This window comes from Geotrypetes seraphini, chromosome 4 (genome assembly GCF_902459505.1).
Source record: "Geotrypetes seraphini chromosome 4, aGeoSer1.1, whole genome shotgun sequence".
Lineage (NCBI taxonomy): Eukaryota > Metazoa > Chordata > Amphibia > Gymnophiona > Dermophiidae > Geotrypetes > Geotrypetes seraphini.
In genome coordinates, this window is record NC_047087.1 from 315458220 (window position 1) to 315482078 (window position 23859).

General features: G+C 43.0%; 1 protein-coding gene across 2 annotated transcripts in view; it reads left to right on the forward strand.

Annotated features, from left to right (window-relative positions):
* Positions 1 to 4635: 4635 nt before the first annotated feature.
* LOC117359555 (pancreatic triacylglycerol lipase-like) overlaps positions 4636 to 23859 on the forward strand; it is an 86714-nt gene continuing 67490 nt past the window's right edge. The window contains exons 1-3 of one of the 2 annotated variants that reach the window (XM_033942527.1): positions 4636 to 4661; positions 8390 to 8461; positions 22784 to 22832. In XM_033942527.1, coding sequence (XP_033798418.1) covers positions 22784 to 22832 — 49 coding nt within the window. In that variant the 5' untranslated portion in view covers positions 4636 to 4661; positions 8390 to 8461. The remainder of the gene's footprint in view (positions 4662 to 8389; positions 8462 to 22783; positions 22833 to 23859) is intronic. The other variant, XM_033942528.1, reaches the window with a different exon arrangement.

Genomic DNA, 23859 nt, shown 5'->3' on the forward strand with positions numbered 1-23859 from the left:
ATATTATATACTGTTTTGATAAATGCTTAAAACTGAGGTCAACCAACCCGATAAATTAGGGTTAAGTATCAAACAGTATTAACTATCATCTAATTTTGAGAAAAGTGCTTAGGTGCCTATTTGTACTTGTAAGCTAAATTTAGACATTTAAAAATTAGGAAGGTACAGGGGAAGAGTCGGATTGAAAGAATTAAGTTAAGCATGCAGCGCTAATTTCTATCACTGGGTGTTTAATTCAAACAGCTAATAGTAAGCAAACCAACAGACATCCTAATTTTCGTAACCGTGGCCCTTCCCCATTCCGCCCCGGCCCTGCCCCCACATGAACCTCATGTCTCCTTCCCTGAGCTCCAGCCCGCACCTAGATGGCTTCTGCTCATGTGTGGATGTTGATGCGATGACATCACACTCATGCACACATTTGTGGGATGCCATCACATCAACATGCACAGAGGCCCTCCAGATACAGCCCTGAGCTCGGGGCCTTCCAAAACCCAGACAAACTGCCAGCAAATATCTTCTTACTTGGGGCCATGACACCAATGTTTTATGACATTCATTCCTGCCAGAACACCTGGTCTTGGTCACACGTGTTGAACACAGATAAGACCCTATGCAAATACAGGACCACAAACTAAAAGTCTTAAATACACAAATGAAACCCTAAGATGCCAGGCTCTGCATGCAGTAAAACACCAGAGAAATAGAAAGAAATACTTTCCTGAACAGTGCAAAATATAGACAGCAGATGTAAATTCTGAAAACTGACACATTTCAATCACTAAATTGAAAATAAAATCACTTTTCCAACCTTTGTTGTCTGGTGATATTACTTTTCTACTCATCTTTTCCCAGTCACTGGTTGAACTTCTTTCTGTCTGTGCTCTTAACTGTTTCCAGGGCCTTCTTATCCAATTGTTGTTTTCTCTCCTTCACTTTCTACCCTACATCCATCTTTGACATTAACTTTTAACATTCAACTTTCTTCCATTTTATGCTTTCCTCCTCAAATCTATCTACTTTTCCATGTCTTCCCTTCCGTGTATCCATGTGCACTATCCCTCTCTCTGCCCTTCCCCACCATCCATGTGTGCTGCCTTCCCTCTCTATCCTTTCCCTCTATCCCTGTGTACCATCTCATCTCTCTCTTTCCTTCTCCTATGGTCTGACATCTGTCTTCCCCCTTTCCCCCTCCTATGGTCTGGGATCTTTATCCTCTCCCCATAATCTGGCATCTCTCTCCCCTCTTTCCTTCTCCCCCCCCCTTTATGGTCTGATATCTCTGTCTTTCCATTCCCTTCCCCCTGCCTTAGTCTAGAATCCCTCCCTCCTCTTTCCTTTCCTTAGTCTCTCTCTCTTTTTCCCACCTTCCCCATCCAGTGATCTGACATCTCTCTCCTTCCCTTTCCCCCTTCCCATGGTCTGGCATCTTTATCTGCCTCTTCCATTCCCTCTGCTGGAGATCTGGCATCTTTCCTTCCCTTCTCTCTCCAACCCCACAGTTCAACATCTCTCTTACCCTCTCCATGCTATTCCCCCTCCCCCCGAGATCCAGTGCTTGCTCACCCGTCGCTGCTGTAAGTCTTCAGGCCATTGGCAGCATGACTGAAGTAAACACTTTGCCTTCGGCAACCCGGAAGCTTTCTTTCTGCTATTGCTCTCCGCTTATGCAGGGACAGGAAGCAGTAGCAGAGGAAACGCTTCTGGGTCACTGAAAACAGCGTGTTTACTTCAGTCATACTGCCTATGGGCCGAAGAGTTACAGCACACCAGGTGAGCAAGCATCGTATCCCATGGGGGCGGGGGGGGGGCGGCGGAGGGAGGATTCCGGATAGGTGCAGGGGAAGCAGGAGGTCTCCAGATAGGTGTGTGGGAAGGGTGGCGGAAGGAGGACTCCGGATAGGTGAGTGAGCTGCTTAGGGGGTACTAGATGTACGGTTTCCCCAGACAAAAGTTATAAAATTAAAAAGACGCCTGGACTCCCGTCACAGTCCTCAAAAAGAGGACATATCCGTGGAAACCCAGACATCTGGTAACCCTACTCAGGTGTAAGCACCTAAATTTATGGTTAGGGACCTGTTTTGAGCTCTCAAGTTCAACTGAAACTAGGTATCTAGCTTAGTACCTTAAATTTTAGCTCTCAGCATCATTTGAATGTTGCCCTACACTTGTCTACATTTTGAATCATGAGTCCAAGGGATTCACTGTTGTCAATGCAATTAAGACACCGTACAAAGATACTCAAAGGTAGGAGGTAATTTGCAGAATGTCTCACAAAGGTGCAAAGTCCATGGGCACCTAACACCTGTGGACTATCTAAACATTTTCAAAAGGAAAGTTCCTAAGCTGTTTCCCTTTGAAAACTGTTTACGGGTACACCTGGCCAGAGGACTTTGCCCTTGATATTTGTCCAAGCAAATAATGAGTGCTAGTTCCTAATTTCATTCAAAATGCATCCTTGGGAATGCATGCATACATTTACTTGCAGCCAGATTAAGAGTGGTAGGTTGTCGGGCAGTCTTTTTACTCTAGGAAATTCTTGCATATCCATGCAAACATTTCGAATATTGGGCAAAGAAAGGAATCAATATTCAGAGTAATTTAATCGGGCAGGAGAACCTCTTGCCCAGTTAAATCGCTTGTGTGGTGGTGTCCACTGAGATTCAGCAGCACTTAACTAGTCAGTGCTATCAAATATCAGCATGCACATACCTAAATCCATGGGTGGCCCATGGGCGGAGTTGGCACTTATGTGGTTAAGTGCTGATATTTAGCACTTAACTGCCTAAGAGGCTTAGTATGTCTTAAGTGCTATATGACCCAAAGAATAAAATAGAAACATGATGGCAGATAAAGGCCAAATGGCCCGTCCAGTCTGCCTGTACGCAGCATCCACTATATCCTCCTCTTCCTAGGGCTTTATAGTTATAGAAGCATGACAGCAGATAAAGGCCATAAGAATAACCTTACTGGGTCAGACCAATGGTCCATCAAGCATAGTAGCCCGTTCTCATGTGGGCCAATCCAGGTCCCTAGTACATGGCTAAAACCCAAGGAGTAGAAGCATTCCATACTAGTGATCCAGGACAAGCACCGATTTTCCCCCTGTCTTTCTTAATAACAGAATATGGACTTTTCCTCCAGGAAATTGTCCAAATCTTTCTTAAAACCAGCTACACTATTCACTATTACCACAACCTCTAGCAATATTTCCTCCTATTGGTTTTAAAAGTATTTCCCAGTAACTTCATCGAGTGTCTCCTAGTCTTTGTAATTTTTGACGGAGTGAAAAATCAATCCACTTGTACCTGTTCTACTCCACTCAGGATTTTGTAGACTTCAGTCATATCTCCTCTCAGCCGTCTCTTTTCCAAGCTGAAGAGCCCTAACCTTTTTAGTCTTTCCACTTACGAGAGGATTTCCATCTTCTTTATCATCTTGGTCACTCTTCTTTGAACCTTTTCTAGTGCTGCTATTTCTTTCTTGAGATAAGGAGATCAGAATTGAACGCAATACTCCAGATGAGCTCACACCATGGAGCGATACAGGGGCATTATAACATTCTTAGTCTTGTTAACCATCCCTTTAAAAAATAATTCCTAGCATCCTGTTTGCTTTTTTGGCCCCCCGCACACATTGGGCAGAAGGTTTAATTTTATTGTCTACGCTGACACCCAGAACCTTTTCTTGGACGCTAACCCACAAGGTGGACCCCAGCATCCAGTAACTGTGATTTGGGTTATTCTTCCCAATATGCATAACTTTGCATTTGTCCATATTAAATTTCATCTGCCACTTGAACTCCCAGTCTTCCAATTTCCTAAGGTCTGCCTACAATACTTCACAATCCGCATGCGTTTTAACAACTTTGAACAGTTTAGTGTCATCTGCAAATTTAATCATCTCACTTGTTCCAATTTCCAGATCATTTATAAATAAGTTAAATAGCACTGGTCCCAGTACAGACCCCTGTGGCACTCCACTGTTTACTCTCCTCCATTGAGAAAAATCAGGTCCAGTGATTCCCTGCCCTAAAGAGCTTACAATCTGCATGCACACCTGGGATAATCTGCATTAACCAGTGCACCTTGTTAGTGAATATACTCCCCTCATCAGGTATAATGCGGCCTGTGGCAAATAAAATGTAAAAGCTCACCTTTTAACATTCATTAATTAATATATATAATAGTTTACCATATATCAATGATTCTTAAAATGACAAGGTCCTAAGAGCATCATCAAGAGAAACAGGCCTGAAATCCACGTTTCTCTGGCTAACAGTCTGTGGCTCTAACTGCTGGGCCACACCTTCTGCGTTGTACAGTAGTAATGTCCTTTTTGTGATATGAGTCTGAATCAGACCTTGGATCGAATGCTGTTGAATTTGCCAGACTCTTGTCTAATTTTTCCTTTTCTAATGTGTAAATGGCTCTGCATGAGTGATACATGGCTGGAAAAAGTTTTTAAGTGGAGCCTTAATGATTCTGTTTTGGCTGCTGCTTCTTGGCTTTCCATAGTAATGGTAGTGATAACTTCAGTGTAGTAGAGTATATGCCAGTGCAGTTGCTTTGATAGGGTCTCTCCCCTCCCATCTGACAGCTTATAAGAACACTGAGGCTTAGAAGGTCACACAGGGAGGAAAGCAAGTGTGACAGACAGAGGTAAGTCAATTTCATGTGCGTTAGGGGAGATAATGTAACAAGAGCCATATGAGACAGATCCAGAACATGAAGCCTATATTGTAGACATGTGGCTATAATCAACATTATGGGTTTTGTAGCGCTAATGTCTGAATGTTTTGATGAGCTCTGCAATTCCTTAGAAACTTCCATAAGATTTAAGAATTTTTTTTTACAATTTTTTTAATTTTTTACATACTTTAGCTTCTTTTCCACTTTGGAAATGTATTGTCTGCTAATAAATTTGGTTTGAGGAACTGGTCCTTGCAAATATTTCTTGTAATAAAGTTTTACAGATGTCTTTTGACATTTCAAAAATACAAAATTCCAGGTAGAAAACCACTGAGGGGAAAAGTCTGTAAATAGCGTCTAAAAAGATAAGCGCTTATCTCTTGTCAATCATACTTAGGCACCTATTAAGACTCGTGCCTAACTTAAAATGTAGATGCCTGTAATGTAGGCCAGGGTTTTAGAGGCCTAAATCAGGGGTGTCAAAGTCCCTCCTCGAGGGCCGCAATCCAGTCGGGTTTTCAGGATTTCCCCAATGAATATGCATGAGATCTATTTGCATGCACTGCTTTTATTGTATGCTAATAGATCTCATGGATATTCATTGGGGAAATCCTGAAAACCCAACTGGCTTGCGGCCCTCGAGGAGGGACTTTGACACCCCTGGCCTAAATCCTTTAGAGCAGTGGTTCCCAACCCTGTCCTGGAGGCCCACCAGGCCGGTCAGGTTTTTTGAGATAGCCCTAATGAATATGCATGATAGAGATTTGCATATAATGGAGGTGACAGGCATGCAAATCTGCCCCATGCATATTCATTAGGGCTATTCCAAAAACCCAACTGCCCTGGTGGTTCTCCAGGACAGGGTTGGGAACCACCGCTTTAGAGAATCGTGCCTAGCAGTGCCTAAATCCTCTGCCCCCCCCCCCCAAACACTCCTACTTTGTAGTCAGGTGCCTATCACCCAATTAATTCTGATTTTTTTTTCAATTTATGAGCTTTTTAAAGCTCATAATTGAAGCCAATTTACTAATTAAGGTTTTTACCACGGACAGGCGCACTAATTGCTCCGACGCTCATAGCGCTGGCGCATTTAGCGCTCCGGGCTGTGGTAGAAGCCTCTACCGCAGCTTAGTAAAAGGGGGAGGGGAGTTAGACCCCCCTAACTCAGGGGTGTCCAATGTCGGTCCTCGAGGGCCGCAGTCCAGTCGGATTTTCAGGATTTCCACAATGAATATGCATGAGATCTATGTGCATGCACTGCTTTCAATGCATATTCATTAGGGAAATTCTGAAAACCCGACTGGACTGCGGCCCTCGAGGACCGACATTGGACACCCCTGCCCTAACTTTTGGCGCCTACTTAGGTGCCTTTTATAGAATTTCCCCCTCCCTCTCAGTTGATAGGTTTGGAGCAGAAGGAGAATGAACATGTCCCTTGTGTTCTTATTTATTGCCTCCTTGGCTCTGCTCCCAGCTGTTCTGTGAATTGGCAAGCAGAAGCAGCTGCTCCATCAGGAAGGCTGCCCATCTCACAACTATTTTCTATGGCCACGTATCCCATTTAGGTGCAAACAGAAATCTGCTGCTTTTAGATCTTTCTGGGGATGACTCATATTATAGCGGTATTTTTTATGTATTTGGCCGTTTATGTATACATTACAATATCAGCTCACAAGCAAATCCTGCAACAGAAATAGGCCTCCCATATACATTGTATAAATTAAAGAACAAGGAAGTGATAAGCAAATCTCCATCCTTAAAATAAATAAGCAAGGCTCAGGAGGACTTCTGTTAGCTCACAATATAAAAAAAGGTGACACCAAAGAAACATAAAAAGAGAACAAATCTAATCTAATTTCCATCTTATATACTGGATCATTCTAGCAAGGACTCGAGTCGGTTAACAAAGTTTAAAAGAATTTAATATAAAACAATAATGAAGGTAATAGAAAAATTTTCAATAAATTAGATCAGTCCTCAGTTACAATTATAATTATGGCAGGGGGGTATACAGTTATAATATAGGTTTAATCAATATTTTTGAGTATAGCATATGTATGTTAAATTTTGATTATAATATCTGTGAAAAGGGTGGGTGGGGGAGAGGGAAAATTTATGTATTTAGATGATAATAGAAAGAATTTCAAGTGATGTGTATAATTCATTTAATGTAAAATTGTATACTTGATGAAAGATGGAAAAATGAATAAAGAATTGGAAAAAAAAATAAATAAAATGTATCTGGATAGACCTTACATACTCATGAAGCCAAACTATTGGCTAATATTTTGGTAAATTTCAGAAGATTTGGGGACCATTAACAGATTTTTGTAATGAGAAATAACGTTTTCCCAAAGTAAGATATTTGACATGGAGGGGTGTGGGTGGGTAATAAATATTAAATCCTATAATGTATAAGAGTATTTAACTGTTTTTGATGTATTGGGAATGGAACTTTTGTAAGGGGAGGGGGGGTTGGGAGGGTTTTCTAACTTGATATCAATTGTTTAGATACTAGGAATAGTTCATAATATTCAAAATATTATAGAATATAGGTATTGGTTGAAAAGTTATATTTTTAAAGATATATGAAAGTTAATCAAGTGTATATTTATAAGTTCGAATGATTTTTCTTATACACTTGTTGTAATATGTAAAAATGAGTAAAGAATTAAAAAAATATATATATATATATTCAGCCATCATGGTTGTGGGGTCTTTTTTAAAACACAGGTTGCAGCTATCTGAAAAATCAATGTCAGTGGCATGCCTGGCTTGGTTGCCACCTGGGGTGGGGCATCCTCTCCTCTAGGCATCACCTCCCTCCTCCAGGTAGGGGGGAGGGCAGTCACGGGGCCGCAGTCTTTGTGCTCATGACTGTTGAGCCCCTGCCCTGGAACAGTAAGTTGACATCACAGGGGTGAGAGGGCTAGCAGAGGTGACAGCTGCGCACATATGGACTGTAGCCCTATGTTTTCTCTGTGAACCCTTACCACCTGCACCTAGGGCAGTCTGCCCTTCGTATGCCACTGGTATCAGTATTTACCTTGTCTCTTTTTTGACTTCAGTGCAGATAAGGCTTCACCTGATTCCATTCCTGGTGACCACACTCTTGCTTCAGTATTTGATTCCAAGATCACTGCACCCTCCCCTGAGCTTCTAATTAAGCAGCCTGCAGGGTCTGGCATGTTTGGTGGCACCTTTTACCCAGGAATGACGGAAATATCTTCATCTGAATGTGTTGAAACTCTCTCCCCCAGAGCACTAGGAAGGGCTGTTCCTGAAATCACAGAAGTGAAAGGCCAGCAAATGTCCAAGATAGAGTTTTCTGTGCAGAATGTACACCAGCTGGGGAGAAACCCCTAAGCTTGACCTTCCTCATATCCATGTTGGAAAGAAAAGCTCTCGGGGCTCAGAGATCTGCTAGTAACATCTATTCTCCAGATGCTATTTTGTTCTCCTACTTTATTATATATATATATATAATTTATTTTATGTCTAGGCAAAAAAAGTCAACAGTTACCCTAGAAACAATAAAAAAATAAATAAGCAATATACCACAATAAAAAAGTAAATAAGCAATATACCACATGCACAATGTCCATCATTGAAATATCTGAGCACAAACTATTGAATTATCGGGCTCTATTCCACAAAACCAACTTGACCAGGAAGTAATGTTTAATTTTTCTTCTTAGGTAAGGAAACGTACCTCCAGGTTGAAGGCCAGTTAAAGTCAGTTTCAGTGAAAGAGCATTCCTTCCCTCAAGGTATGTTTCAGTCCTAACCCAATTTTGAGGTTACTTATTAATGTGTATTAAGCAAATCATGCGTTGTTCTGGCCAAATAAAGCATGTTAAATGTCAAAGAGTGTGTTATTTTACCCTTCTTGTCCAATCCATCATCCTCTCCAGATTGGACTATTGCAACTCTATCTACTTAAGCCTAACTAAGAAAAACCTCCACAGACTCCAACAGATTCAGAATGCCGTGGCCAAGCTCATCTTCGCTAAAAGTAAATTTGACCATGTCTCCCCGCTCCTGGCCAAGCTCCACTGGCTTCCGATAATCGCCAGGGTCCACTATAAATGCTCCTGTTTAACTTTCAAAATCCTATATGGTATCCTCCCTCCCTTTATCCCTCTTTCTTGGAATTCCTCAAACCCTAATACCACCAGATCCTCCCACAAATTAAAACTATCCTTCCCCTCGCTAAAAGGCATTTCCCACACAGGAAAGCTAGGAACCTCCCTCCACTTCAAAATCACTGAGCTCTGGAACAACCTTACCTCCCCTCTTCGGAACTTGAGCTCTCTCCAAGTTTTCCGCAAACATCTGAAAACCTGGCTTTTCTCAAAAAATGTAAGTCTCCCTTCAACTTAGGAATCAAGGAAACTCTTATATCTTGGCATCCCAAGTCCTCTAAATTTTCTTCACACTTCTACCTCTAACCCTCTGTTGTAGTTCCTTCCTATTTCTCCTACTGTAAACCGCGTCGAGCTCTACGAACGTGGAGATGATGCGGTATACAAACCTAAGGATTAGATTAGATTAGATTATCTGTTAAGGGGAAGAAAAACTCCATTGCAATAGTGTAATGAAAACTCCATTGGAATATCTTACTTGCTAAGGGGAAAAGAAGCTCCATTGGAATATCTTACCTACAAGCGTTCAAACTTGGGAACAGGGTGACTCATCCAGGAGGTGTTGTTGACATCACTTCACTTTAGAAGCACATAAGAACATAAGAACATAAGAACTGCCTTCTCCGGATCAGACCTTCGGTCCATCAAGTCCGGCGATCCGCACACGCGGAGGCCCTGCCAGGTGTACACCTGGCGTAATTTATATTCCACCATATCCTTATATGCCTCTCTTAAGGAGATATGCATCTAGTTTGCTCTTGAAGCCTAGGACGGTAGATTCCGCAATAATCTCCTCTGGGAGAGCATTCCAGGTGTCAACCACTCTCTGAGTGAAGCAGAACTTCCTGACATTAGTCCTGAACCTGTCCCCCCTTAGCTTCATTACATGTCCTCTAGTCCGTGTCAAATTGGACAATGTAAATAATCTTCTCTGCTCTATTTTGTCGATTCCTTTCAGTATTTTGAAGGTCTCGATCATATCCCCACGCAGTCTCCTTTTCTCAAGGGAGAACAATCCTAGTGTTATAAGTCTGTCCTCGTATTCCAGTTTCTCCATACCCTTCACCAGTTTTGTTGCTCGTCTCTGCACCCTCTCCAGCAGTTTTATATCCTTCTTTAGGTAGGGAGACCAATGTTGGACGCAGTATTCCAAGTGTGGTCTGACCATTGCCCTATATAGCGGCATTATAACTTTCTCCGATCTACTCGAGATTCCTTTCTTTATCATGCCCAACATTCTATTTGCCTTCTTTGCCGCTGCCGCGCATTGTGCCGACGGCTTCAGGGTCCTATCTATCAGCACACCCAGGTCCTTTTCTTGTTCACTCTTCCCCAGAGTTGCACCTGACATTGTATACTCGTATTCCTTATTTTTATTGCCTAAATGCATTACCTTGCATTTCTCCACATTGAATTTCATCTGCCATTTCTCCGCCCATGTTTCTAACTGACACAAGTCGCTCTGGAGTTTCTCTCTATCATCCTGCGATCTGATCGCCCGGCATAGTTTTGTATCGTCTGCAAACTTGATGATCTCACTGGATGTTCCTTCCTCTAGGTCATTGATATAAATATTAAAAAGGATCGGCCCAAGTACCGAGCCCTGGGGCACACCACTAGTCACTTTCTCCCAGTCGGAGAACTTCCCATTTATGTCCACTCTCTGCTTTCGGTTTTCCAGCCATTTGCCTATCCATCTTTGTATATCCCCCTCTATGCCATGGCTATGTAGTTTCCTGAGAAGTCTTTCGTGTGGAACTTTGTCAAACGCTTTCTGGAAGTCCAAATATATTATGTCCACCGGCTTCCCACTATCGATTTGCTCGTTCACGGTCTCAAAAAATTGGAGTAAATTAGTCAAACATGATTTCCCTTTCCTGAATCCATGTTGACTGGGTTTCATTAAGTCATATGCGTCCAAGTGCCGGACTATGCTATCCTTGATCAGTGCTTCAACCATCTTGCCAGGGACAGACGTAAGACTCACAGGTCTATAGTTGCCCGGTTCCCCTCTCGATCCTTTTTTGAAAATTGGGGTGACGTTCGCTATCCTCCAGTCGTCCGGTATCTGTCCAGTTCTGATTGTCAGGTTTGCAAGTTTTTGCAATAACTCTCCGATTTCAACCTTCAATTCCTTTAAGACTCTCGGATGAATCCCATCCGGTCCAGGGGATTTGTCGCTTTTAAGTTTGTCGATCTGATAGTATATCTGGTCTAAGTCCACTTCAACTGTGGTGAGGCTGTCTTCTATTTCTCCTGCAAACACTTTCTCCGCTTCAGGTATTGTTGAGGTGTCCTCCTTCGTAAAGACGGACGCAAAGAAGGAATTTAGTTTGTCTGCGATTTGTTTATCTTCCTTGACGTACCCTTTTCTTCCCTGGTCGTCCAGGGGTCCCACTGCCTCTTTTGCAGGTTTTTTCCCTTTCACGTATCTAAAGAAGGGCTTGAAGTTTTTGGCCTCCTGGGCTATTTTTTCCTCATATTCCTGTTTTGCATTCCTCACCGCCTTGTGACATTTCTTCTGATCATCTTTATGTTTGTTCCAGGCTTCGGTTGTCTTTATGCATTTCCATTTTTTGAAAGAGTCCTTCTTTTCTTTTATGGCTTCCTTCACCTGTATGGTAAGCCATGCCGGTTCTCTTTTGCTCTTTGTTCTCCGATCTTTGGAAATCTTCGGAATGTAGAGATCTTGTGCTTCTGTGATAGTATTTTTCAGTAGTGTCCATGCCTGATCAACCGTTTCAAGTTTGTCCATCATCTTCTCGAGTCGTTTTTCTACCATGGCTCTCATGCTATCGTATTTACCCTTTTTAAAGTTCAAGGTGGTGGTTAAGGTTTTGGCATGTTTCCCTTTCCTGATGTGTAGTTTAAAGTTGATTACATTATGATCACTCGTTCCCAGTGGAACTATGACTTCCACTTCTGTTATCGGTCCCGTGAGGCCATTTAGGACCAAGTCCAAGGTGGCGTTGCCTCTTGTCGGCTCTTTTACCATTTGTTCCAGGAAGCAATCCCCTAGCACCTCCAGGAACTTGGCTTCCTTGCCGCAGTTGGAGGTTGCTAGTTTCCAGTCTATCCCTGGGAAATTGAAGTCTCCCAATATAATTACATTGCCTGTCTTGCATTCTTGTTTGATTTCCTCCATCATTTCTGCGTCAGTTTCCTCCGCCTGTCCTGGTGGACGATAGTAAAGGCCAATTTTCGTATCTGCGCCATATTGACCAGGAATTTTGATCCAGAGTGACTCAAGCTTCTCTTTCCTTTCTGTTTTAACCATTTCAACAGAATCTATCCCCTCCTTAACATATAGAGCAATACCTCCACCTTTCTGCCCTATTCGATCTCTTCTATACAGTTTGTATCCCTGTAGTACTGTGTCCCATTTGTTTTCTTCATTCCACCATGTTTCTGTTATGCCAATGATATCCAATATGTCACGTCTTGCTATTGTCTCTAGTTCCCCCATTTTGTTACCCAGACTTCTAGCATTTGTATACATACATCTAAGTTCTCTTCGTGTTACCTTTTTGGACCTTCTACTCTTGGCCGTCCCTGTAGCTTCAATTTTGGTATCCTTTACTGCTCCTGTGTTATCACCCTTTTTTGCTGTGTGGTCGTCCCCTCCTATGTCTGAGTTGTCCCTTCCTGCTTTTTCTCCCTTATTGGCTGTGAGGTCGTCTTCTCTTGTGTAGGTGTAGTTGTCCTTGGCTTCTTCGTCGGGGCATCCTGCTATCCGTACCATCGACCGGTGGTCGACTGTCGGCTTTCCCCTATCTATCAGTTTAAAGCCTTCTCGATTGCCTTCTTCATGTTGCCTGCCAAAACTCTTGCTCCTTCCTTGTTGAGGTGTAGTCCGTCCTTTCTGTAGTACTTGCTTTTTCCCCAGAACGCCGTCCAGTTGCGCATGAAGTCGAAGCCTTCTTCTTCGCACCATCGTCTCATCCAGGCGTTGATTACTTGCAATTCCCCTTGTCTCTTTCCATCCGCTCTTGGTACTGGGAGGATCTCGGAGAAGGCCACCTTCACCTCCCTGATCTTCAGTTGTCTTCCGAGAAAGCGGAGCTGGCCCTTCAGCTCTTCCCTGTCATACTTCCGCCCGCTCACATCATTTGTCCCCACGTGGATAAGTACAGCGGTGTCCTCTCCCCCTGCTCCATCTATGATCCTGGAGATCCTGTTGGTCACATCCTTCACTCTTGCTCCAGGCAGACAGGTGACAACTCTGTCCTCTCTTCCTCCTGCGGTGTAGCTGTCCACATGTCGTATGATGGAGTCGCCTACGATGATCCCCATCTTCTTTATTCGGGAGTTCCTTGGGGGGCGTTGGTCCACGTCCTTGTAGTAGGGCCAGTCTTCCTTCTCCAATGATACTCTTGAAATTGTTTCCTGTTCTTTGGGTGGGGCGATGTCTTCCTGTGGTCTCACTATTCCTCCTGGTGTGCGGTTGTCTCCTACCTCGTCTTCGGTTTCTTCTGTGTTTGCATGGGTGTCTTCTCTCCTCACATCGGTTTCCTGAGTTTCCTGAGTACTCTCTACATGGTGCTGATGAGCATGATGCACAACTAGCAAATAAATAGTTAACCCAGATCCCAGGCATCTCTGAAACCTGGTGGAGGAAAATAACCAATGGGACACTGTTATACTATAGTACAAGTTATATCGTAGTGATAGGGTGGATCGAATCGGTGGAGACGTAGCATTATATACTAAGGAGGGCCTTGAATCGAACGGATTCAAAATTCTACAGAAGTAGAAACACACTTTGGAATCCCTATGGGTAGAAATTCCATGTGTAAGGTGAAAAAGGATAGTGATAGGAGTGTACTACTGTCTCTCTGACCAGGATGAACGTAAATGGGTAACACAGTAATAATGGGTGATTGCAACTATCCTGCTATTGACTGGGTAAATGTATCATCAGGGCATGCTAGGGAGATAAAATTCCTTGATGAAATCAAGGACTGCTTTATGGAGCAGCTGGTTCATGAACCGACAAGAGATGAAGCAATTCTAGATCTAGTTCTTAGTGGAGCACATGAATTTGGGAGGGAGGTAATGGTGGTGGGGGCCCCTTGATAACAGTGATCATAACATGATCAGGTTTGATATAATCCCTGGAATAAGTTTACACAAGAAATTCAATACAACAGCACCTAACTTTAAAAAAGGAGACTATGATAACATGAGGAGAATGGTAAAAAATAAACCTAAAGGTAGAGCTGCAAAGATCAAAAATATATATCAGGTGTGGATGTTATTTAAAATTCCATCCTGGAAGCCAAGAATAGATATATTCCATGTATTAAAAAAGGAGGAAAGAAGACCAAAGCAGCTGGCGTGATTAATGAGAGAGGTGAAAGAAGCTATTACTAAACTAAACTAAACCTTAGGTTTGTATACCGCGCCATCTCCACAAGCGTAGAGCTCGGCACGGTTTACAGAGTTAGGAAGAAAGGAACTCCAATGAAGGGTTATAGGAAAGGAACAAGAAGAAAGAGAGAGACAAGGGTCCCAGAGAGCAGGAGGTGTGAGATTTTTGAAAAGAGCCAAGTTTTCAGGTGTTTGCGGAAGAATTGGAGGGAGTTTGAATTTCTGAGCGGGGATGTGAGGTTGTTCCAGAGTTCTGTGGTTCTAAAGGGGAGGGATGTTCCTAGTTTTCCTGCGCGGGATATACCTTTTGTAGAAGGGAATGATAGTTTCAGTTTTTGGGAAGATCTGGTAGAGTTGGGGTTAGAGGAGTTCCAAAGGAGTGGAATATTACAGCTAAAAGAGAATCCTTCAGAAAGTGGAAGAAGAATCTGACTGACAATACGTAATTGTAAAGAACACAAGAAATGTCAAGTCAAATGCAAGGCGCTAATAAGGAAGGCGAAGAGAGAGCTTGGATAGAAGATTGAGCTGGAAGCAAAAACACACCGTAAAAATGTTCTTAGGTATATTAAAAGCAAAAATTGGTTGGACCGCTAGAAGACTGAGGGATAAAAGGGGCTCTCAGGGAAGACAAGGACATAGCGGAAAGATTAAATGAATTCTTTGCCTCAGTCTTATCTTTGTAGAATTAAAGTCTAATAACAGGTTGCACACCATAGCAGATGGGGCTACTTTTCAATTTGCATTTTTAATCATGATTAAGCACACAATTGAAGATATTTTATATTTATTTATTTTCCACTGTGGTTCCTTGTAACTATGGGCATGTCACTTAACTCTCCATTTGCCCAGGTACAAAATAAGTTTCTACCGCTACTACTACTATTTATTATTTCTAAAGCACCTGTATAGACTGTAATGTGTAAACTGCTTTGATTGTAACCACAGGCAAACTATTAAGACTGAAATTTTAAAAAACCATTTCCGCCCCGTCTCCGCGAGCTTGGTCCCTGCAAACCATCTGATCCCGTCTGCACAAGCCGCAGTTTTGATTTTATATTGAATGTATTTTTATTAAAGTATAAAAAGAAACAATATTCTGAACAATTATGATTTTATAAATAGAAATATACAGAGCACGGACCAACAAAACCCCTTCACATATATCCCCTCTACTATCAAGAAAACTGAACAAGCCAAGTTCATAGAAATATTATGCTAACAGAAAACTGCAGTCCCCAGTTATGTCTCTAGCAGGATATATATTTCAAATCTGATATATTCTTTTTTTTTTTTTTTAATTATTTATTTATAAACTTTCAAATATAATCAATCAAGTTAAACTTGTATAGAAAGCAAGATCCAAGAAATAAAAAGAAAACATCCTACATAATATATACATTCCAAACAAGAAAATAAATTCTATCTTAAATCTCGCTCAAGTCCTCATATAGGATCCAAGATCAAGTTAAACGGAATTTAAAGCAAACAGTTAAAAAAGAAAAACAATTATAGGTTGAAACTGTGGTAGGCAGTCATCTATTCGTCATGAGCTTTCTCCAGCCTTGACAGAGACAGGAATGTTGTCAGTTGTGAGGATTCAAAGAAAGCAAATTTATGCAACTTATAATGAACAATACATTTGCAAGGATATCGAAGGAAAAAGGTAGCTCCCAGGGCAGTAATTGCTGGTCCCTGGCCAAATCAGGAAACATTTGAACTTTTAATCCCAAAAATTCTTTATGTTTATTTTTAAAGTATAACTTCAACAACCATGTTTTATCCAAAGTAAGAGCAACTGAGAGAAGCAAAGTGGCCGGAGTGGCTACTTCCCTGTCTGAAGACTCTAATAGGGCAGATATATCCAATGGTTCTTGAATCACTTCTTGATTCACTTCTTGAGAGTTCTTTTGATCCTTAGTATCTTTAACAGGTAAATAATAAGCCTGTGTAAATGGTGGGATAGAAGACTCAGGAATTTTGAGTATTTCCACTAAGTAACGTTTAAGCATGTCTCTAGGAGTTGTTGTAGAAATCTTAGGAAAATTAATTAATCTAAGATTATTTCTTGAAAAATTTTCAAATGATTCAAGCTTTCTTCTTAAATTTGTATTGTCCTTAATTAGCGCCTCCTGTATTACTTTGGAGGATTTAATATTTTGCTATTGAATTTCAATTTGTGATTTAAAGTCACTAGTAATTTTCTGCAATCCTGTGATTTCCTTATCATGCTCTTTAAGTCTTTCTTCCACTTGATTAAATTGAGAGGTTATAGTTTAAGGAATGGTGGCTACCAAGTCCCACAGGGCGTCCAACGTTACTTCCTGGGGTTTAATAAGTTGAGGGAATTGTAAATGTAAAGTTTTATGCTCACCCACTGGCAAGTCTTCCAGCTGCTGTTCAGGCTCCCCAGCAAAGGCTGGGAGCCTGAATCACCATTCCCCGGATCGATCTCCACTGCCTCTGGGGGAGAAAGCACTCCGGCTCCCGGAAGCTCCCCCTCCCTCGGGGTACTGACCGTTCAAGGATGCGGGGGCGGTGCTCGTGTTTCAGGGCTGAAACTTGTCTCAAGCCCCAAGGAGGACTGCTGCACGCCGTTCCCTTGCAGCGTCTCCAGCGGGGACAGCCCTGTTTCTACCGACGTGCCCTGCATGCGCCGGATAAGCTCCTCAATGCCTCCGACCACGGGAGTCCCGGAGCGCCGCGAGGCCCCAGCTTCTCCCTCTCCGCTTAGGCATCCTCGGTAGGTAATTTATTAAATGCTTGAAAAAAAAAAAAAATCACTAATTCATAAGAATATAAGCAATGCCTCCACTGGGTCAGACCCGAGGTCCATCGTGCCCAGCAGTCCGCTCACGCGGCGGCCCAACAGGTCCAGGACCTGCGCAGTAGCTCCCTATCTATACCTCTCTATCCCCTTTTCCAGCAGGAAACTGTCCAATCCCCTCGTGAACTCCAGTACCGTACTCTGTCCTATTACGTCCTCTGGCAGTGCATTCCATGTGTCTACCACACGCTGGGTAAAGAAAAACTTCCTAGCATTTGTTTTGAATCTGTCCCCTTCCAATTTTTCCAAATGCCCTCTTTTTCTTATATGTTTTGAAAGTTTGAAGAATCTATCTCTCTCTACCCTCTCTATGCCCTTCATGATTTTGTAGGTCTCTATCATGTCTCCTCTGAGTCTCCTTTTTTCCAGGGAGAAGAGCCCCAGCCTCTCCAATCTTTCAGTGTATGAAAGGTTTTCCATACCTTAATCATTCGTGTCGCTCTCCTCTGGACCCTCTCAAGTATTGCCATATCCTTAAGGTACGGTGACCAATACTGAACACAGTACTCCAGGTGCGGGCGCACCATTGCCCGGTACAACGGCAGGATGTCTTCTTAATAATACCCAACATTCTGTTTGCCTTCTTCGCGGTTGCTGCACATTGTGCCGTTGACTTCATTGTTGAATCCACCAGTACACCCAAATCTCTTTCAAGGTTACTTCCCTCTAATACTAATCCCCCCATTTGGTAGCTGAACATCAGGTTCTTTCTCCCTATATGCATGACCTTGCATTTCCCTACATTGAATTTCATCTGCCATTTATTCGCCCACTCCTCCAGTTTGCTTAGGTCCCTTTGTAGGTCCTCACACTCTTCCGTAGTTCTAACCCTTCTACAGAGTTTAGTGTCATCCGCAAATTTTATAACTTCACATTTCGTCCCCTTTTCCAGGTCATTAATAAATACATTAAACAGCAGCGGTCCCAGTACAGACCCCTGCGGAACACCGCTCGTGACCTTCCTCCAGCCCGAGTAGTGACCCTTCACTCCAACCCTCTGTCTTCTGCCTGCCAACCAGTGTTTGACCCATCTGTGTACGTCCCCTTCCACCCCGTGGTTCCACAGCTTCCTAAGTAGCCGCTCATGGGGTACCTTGTCAAAGGCCTTTTGGAAGTCGAGGTAAATGATGTCTATGGGTTCACCTTTGTCCAACTGGTTGTTCACCCCCTCAAAGAAGTGCAGTAAGTTTGTTTGGCACGATCTTCCCTTGCAGAAGCCATGTTGGCTTGCTTTCATCAGCCCATTTTTTCAATGTGCTCACAGATGCTGTCCTTTATCAGTGCTTCTACCATCTTGCCCGGAACCGATGTCAAACTTACCGGCCTGTAGTTTCCCGGGTCTCCTCTTGAACCCTTTATAAAGATAGGTGTAACATTTGCTATCTTCCAGTCCTCCGGGATCTCTCCAGTTTTCAAGGATAGATTGCAAACTCGCTGGAGTATTCCTGCTATCTCATTTCTTAGTTCTTTTAGTACTCTAGGGTGGATTCCATCCGGGCCTGGTGATTTGTCGCTTTTCAATCTATCTATCTGTTGGAGGACATCCTCATGGCTCACCTCTATTGTTGACAGTTTTTCTTCTTGATCACCATGGAAGATCACGTCGGGTTCTGGTACACTGGATGTGTCCTCACTTGTGAAGACTGACGAGAAGAATTTGTTTAACCTGTCGGCTACCTCTTTTTGCTCCTTTATCACTCCCTTTTTGTCTCCATCATCCAACGGTCCTACTTCCTCCCTCGCCGGTTGCTTCCCCTTAACATATCTGAAGAACGATTTGAAGTTTTTTGCCTCCCTGGCCAGCCTCTCTTCGTATTTTCTTTTCGCTCTCCTAACCACTTGATGACATTCTCTTTGGCGTTTTCTGTGTTCCTTCCAGTTTTCCCCAGTTTGGTCCTTTTTCCATTTCCGGAATGAATTTTTCTTGTCTCCTATCGCTTTCTTCACCTCATTGTTTATCCATGCGGGGTCTTTTGTTCGGTTTTTTTTTGCACCCTTTTCTAAATCTGGGGATGTACATATGTTGTGCTTCTTGCACTGTGCCCTTGAATAGAGACCAGGCTTGCTCTACAGTTTCTCTTTTCCTTGAGCTATTTCTGAGTTTTTTCCTTACCATTGCTCTCATAGCATCATAGTTCCCTTTCTTGAAGTTGAACGTTGTCACTGTGGTTCTCTTCCCTTTTGCTGTACCTACTCCTAATTTGTACTGAATCATGTTGTGATCGGTGTTTCCTAGTGGTCCTACTACTTCCATTTCTTTTGCAGGTCCCCCTATTCCGTTGAGGATTAGGTCAAGAGTGGCATTTCCTCTTGTTGGTTCCTTGACAAGCTGATACATAAAGCAGTCCCTCACAGCCTCTAAGAATTCTGTTTCCCTCGCACAGTTCGAGTTTCCAATATTCCAGTTTATCCCTGGGTAGTTAAAATCTCCCATTACTGTCACGTTCCTGTTGTTGCCTTCCCGCCTCAATTCTGCTGCCAAATCTTTGTCGTTTGCTTCCGTTTGTCCAGGTGGACGATAGTATAGACCCAATCTTATGTCAAGGCCATTTTTTCCCGGTAATTTAACCCATAATGACTCCAATCCTTCCGCCTTTGGTTCTATATCCACTCCGGACGAGGGAATGGTGTCTTTTATGTATAGTGCTATTCCTCCACCCTTCTTGTGGGTCCTGTCTCTTCTATAGAGTTTGTACCCTGGCAGTACTACGTCCCATTGGTTATCCTCGTTCCACCATGTTTCCGTGATTCCAATGATGTCTAGGTCTTCTTTTTTGGCTATGATTTCTAATTCTCCCAATTTGGACTTTAGGCTCCTTGCATTTGCGTACAAGCAATTTAAGTCCCGGTCTTTTCTTTTCTCAGCTGGTTTTACATGTGTTTTGCTCCTCTTGCCATCCCCTATCTGGGCTGCCAGTCCCTGATTTCTGTTCCTTTCTTCCTCATTTTTTGGTGCATCTTTTTCGTCTGCGACCTGATTTCCCAATCTCTCCTGTTCCTCTAATTTTATCTGTTTACCCTTCTTGTTGGTCAACAGTTTCTGTTGTTCGTCTCTTGCTTGTTCCCAGCATTTTTCCTGCTCAGTATCTTCTTTGGATACTCTTGTCCGAACCGTCGACGTCAGGTCGACTATTGGCTTTCCCCTTCTTCTCAGTTTAAAGCCAGCTCGATTCCTCTCTTGACGCTGTTTGCTAGCAGCCTCGTTCCTGGAGGTTGTCAGGAGCAAACTCACATCCAACCTATACAGTTGCCATCTTGGATCCAATCTGATATATTCTAATGACAAAATAGAAATAAAATTATTTTTTTCTACCTTTTGTTGTCTCTGGTTTCTGCTTTCATCTTCTTTTCACTCTTTTCCTTCCAGCATCTGCCCTGTCTCTTCAATCCAGCATCTGCGCGTTCCATTCAATGTCTGCCCTCTCCCCGTTCCATATGTATCTGACTTCTTTCTATGCCCCTCTTCCCTGTCCATCCAGCCTGTGCCTCCCCTCTCCTTTTTACATCATTCATTCCAGCTTCACTGCTTTCTTCATTTTTATCTCTCCTACACTAGTTCTAGCATCTTTATCCCTCTCTCATTTCTCTGCTGACCCCCTTTCCAGCATCAATCTCTCTCTACTTTCTCATTCCTCTCTCTCCCCTTTCCCTCATCTGATCTCTCCATTCCACCCTGACCCCCTTCCCCTCCTGTAATCTCCCTGCCAGTTGTTTACTTTTTTCCTTCTCCCTTCCCTCCTCCACATCCAACATTAACTCTCTTCCCATCCCTTTCCCTCCTCCCCTCCCAGCAGCATCTCTCCTACCTCCCTCCAGGTCCAGTAGCAGCTCTCCCTTTATCCAGCAGCTTCCCAGCCTCCTACAGTGGCTTCCTCCCCTTCCAACAATTCTCAGTACTTGCCTGCAGCAGTGATTTACTTAGGCAGCCTTGGGTCCGTTGCCGCCTCTGAGGAAAGAGGAAGTTGCCAGTGAATCATTGCCCTGGCAAGTAGGAGAGCTGCTGGGAGGGGAGACAGCCACCGTCAAAGGCTCCCCAGGATCTTGCTCCCGCACACACTGACCAGCTCCCTTGTACCTGCAGCTCTCTCCCTGCAGAACATTAATTGAACCATATTCCTGTCATTCCCTTCTTGGTTGAGGTGAGAACTTTTCAGCACCCCTTGTAGAATGAATTAAATGTATCTCACAGGGAATTATTTATAAATCCTATTTGTCAATGTGTGTGTGTGTGTATCTGCATTTTGGGGGGCTAGGTTTAGTTGCAGGGGGGTAGTTTAGGGGTGAGGCAGATGGTAGAGCAAATGCAAAGAGTAGATTTGTGGGGTGATAGAGTTTGGGGTGATGGTGATGTGGGGGAGAGGTTTGAGCTGTTAGAGGGCTAGTTATAGGAATGAGGGGAAATTGCTGGGGGTGTTTTGTAGGTTGAACAATTTGGGGTAGTGGGATAGGTGCAGGATGAGTAATTGGGGGGGGTTGAACAGTTTGGGTGAGAGGTGGAGCAGTTGCATTGGTAGTTTTAGGGGTGGAGCTCTTTGGGTGTAGTAGGAGGGGGTAGTTACAAAGAAGTAGTTTGGAGTGAGGATAGTTTGGGGGGCTTGGGAAGTTTTAGGGATGATGGGACAGTAATGGGATAGTTTGAGGGTACTGCGGTTCCTCCCAGTCTCGGATGATCAAGACAGGCTGCCGATGTTGGGACCTATTTTGTTTCAACTTCCTGTTTCCGAACAGGCGAGACTCACAGAGGGAAGACCTCGATGCTGGCAGCCTGTATTCATCGCCTTAGGCTGGGAGGAACGGCAGTTGGCAGGAACTTGAACGGCCGACTCGATCTCGCCGGCCCTGCGCGGACCAGAAGAAATTTTCTCCGGACCGGCACAGGTCCACGGACCGGTGGTTGAAGAACAGTGTCTTAGAGAGAGGAAGAGATAATGGTTACTGCAGATGGGCAGCTCTATGACCTCACAATGCAGGTGCACAGAGCCTTAGCCTATAGGAAGAGGAGATGCAAATGTTAAGAGCCTTAGCCAATAGGGAGAGGGGAAATATGGTAGAGACGTTTAAATGCCTATATCGCTTAAATGCACGTGAGTCGAGTCTCTTTCATTTGAAAGGAAGCTCTGGAATGAGAGGACATAGGTTGAAGTTAAGAGGTGACAGGCTCTGGAGTAATCTAAGGAAATACTTTTTTACAGAAAGGGTGGTAGATGCGTGGAACAGACTGTGTCTGAATTCAAAAGGGCCTGGGATAGGCATGTGGGATCTCTTGCAGAGAGAAAGAGATAACGGTTACTGCGGATGGGCAGACTAGGTGGGCCATTTGGACTTTATGTGCCATCATGTTTCTATCAGTGGGAGTGAAAGAGAGAAAAAGAGATGTTGCAATGTGATTAATTCATTAATGAAAGAGTTAACTGCCATTCACGTGCAGCCCTAATCATATAGAATACCTTTTAAAATACAAAAAAAGTACTATAGAATCCCTGCCCCCCCCCCCTGAAAAAAGGCCGCCAAAGGAAGAGGGGGCCTTAACCAACATTCTCCAACTATTTAGATTTTTTAAATGATTGTCCAGAGAGACCCACTTTGATAATCCATCTGAACATCATGAAATCTGCAATCAAGTGATAAACCCTGGGAATAACACTGGATAAAGTTGTCGGAAAGACGGGCATACACCGTTGCTCCTACTGCATCACAATCCTAAAATAATTGCCATGATATTAATGATGGTCTTTTCAAAACTATTTCAGATGCTGGGCGTTTGGATCTCCGCTTTATTTTTTCTCAGCACAGTGAAAGGTAAGATGTAAAACGGACAGGATCGTAATTGCTGAAGTCTGTCTTTACCTCCTAGAACTAATATTGAGTCTGATATTCTTCCTTATATGTCAGGCAAAAGTTTATATTTAAGGCTTCAGATTTTACATTTAAATAATAAAAACTAAGAAAATATCCCAATGCTCAAAAATTGATAGAGAGGATGATGAAAAGCCCAACCAACTTCTTAAATTCTGAGCCCCATTTTGCCACTTTAGCTGAAAAGAGTGTGATCTTATTTCCTTAAGTGTCAATTTTCAGAAACAAAATTCTCTGTTTTGACCTAGTTTCAGATCATTGATTGAACCGTATCCCCCTCATTCTCTTCTTGGTTGGGCTGAGAACTTTTCAGCATCCCCTGGTAGTGTGAAGAGTGTCAGTCTCTGGTAATCAGAGCTGAGATTTTGATGTCACGATGCCTCATTCAACCAATAAGAACCAACCTCAATAATGATGTCACAATGGCTTCACTGTCCTATACTTGGCTCACTTTTATAATATACCAGGGGGTGCAGAAAAGTTCTCGGCCCAACCAACCAACTTCCTAGCTGAAAAGAGAGTTATCTTATCTTTAAGTACCAATTTTCAAAAATGGAATTCTATGTTTTTGACCTTGTTTCAGATCATTGATTGAACCGTATCCCCCTCATTCTCTTCTTGGATGGGCTGAGAACTTTTCAGCACCCCCTCATCAGTATTTGTTGAATAAATACAAAAACAGCAGCGTTTCCCAGGCTTAGTACTCTTTCACCCCTCTTATATCCTCTATTCAGTTTTTGTGCCAATTCTACATTGACAACACCTAAGTGACAAAAACTTACATATTTCACTCCGTTGGCAAAAATCCTTGTGGTTTAAAAACACCAGCAAACATGAATAAACTGGGCAATTAACTGCCTCCTTCTTGCTGATCTGCTAACCACATAATATTTAGCAGCACTTAATCAAATAGGGGCAAATGCCACTGAATAGCATGAATGAATACTGTGGTATTATCTGCTTAGGGCTG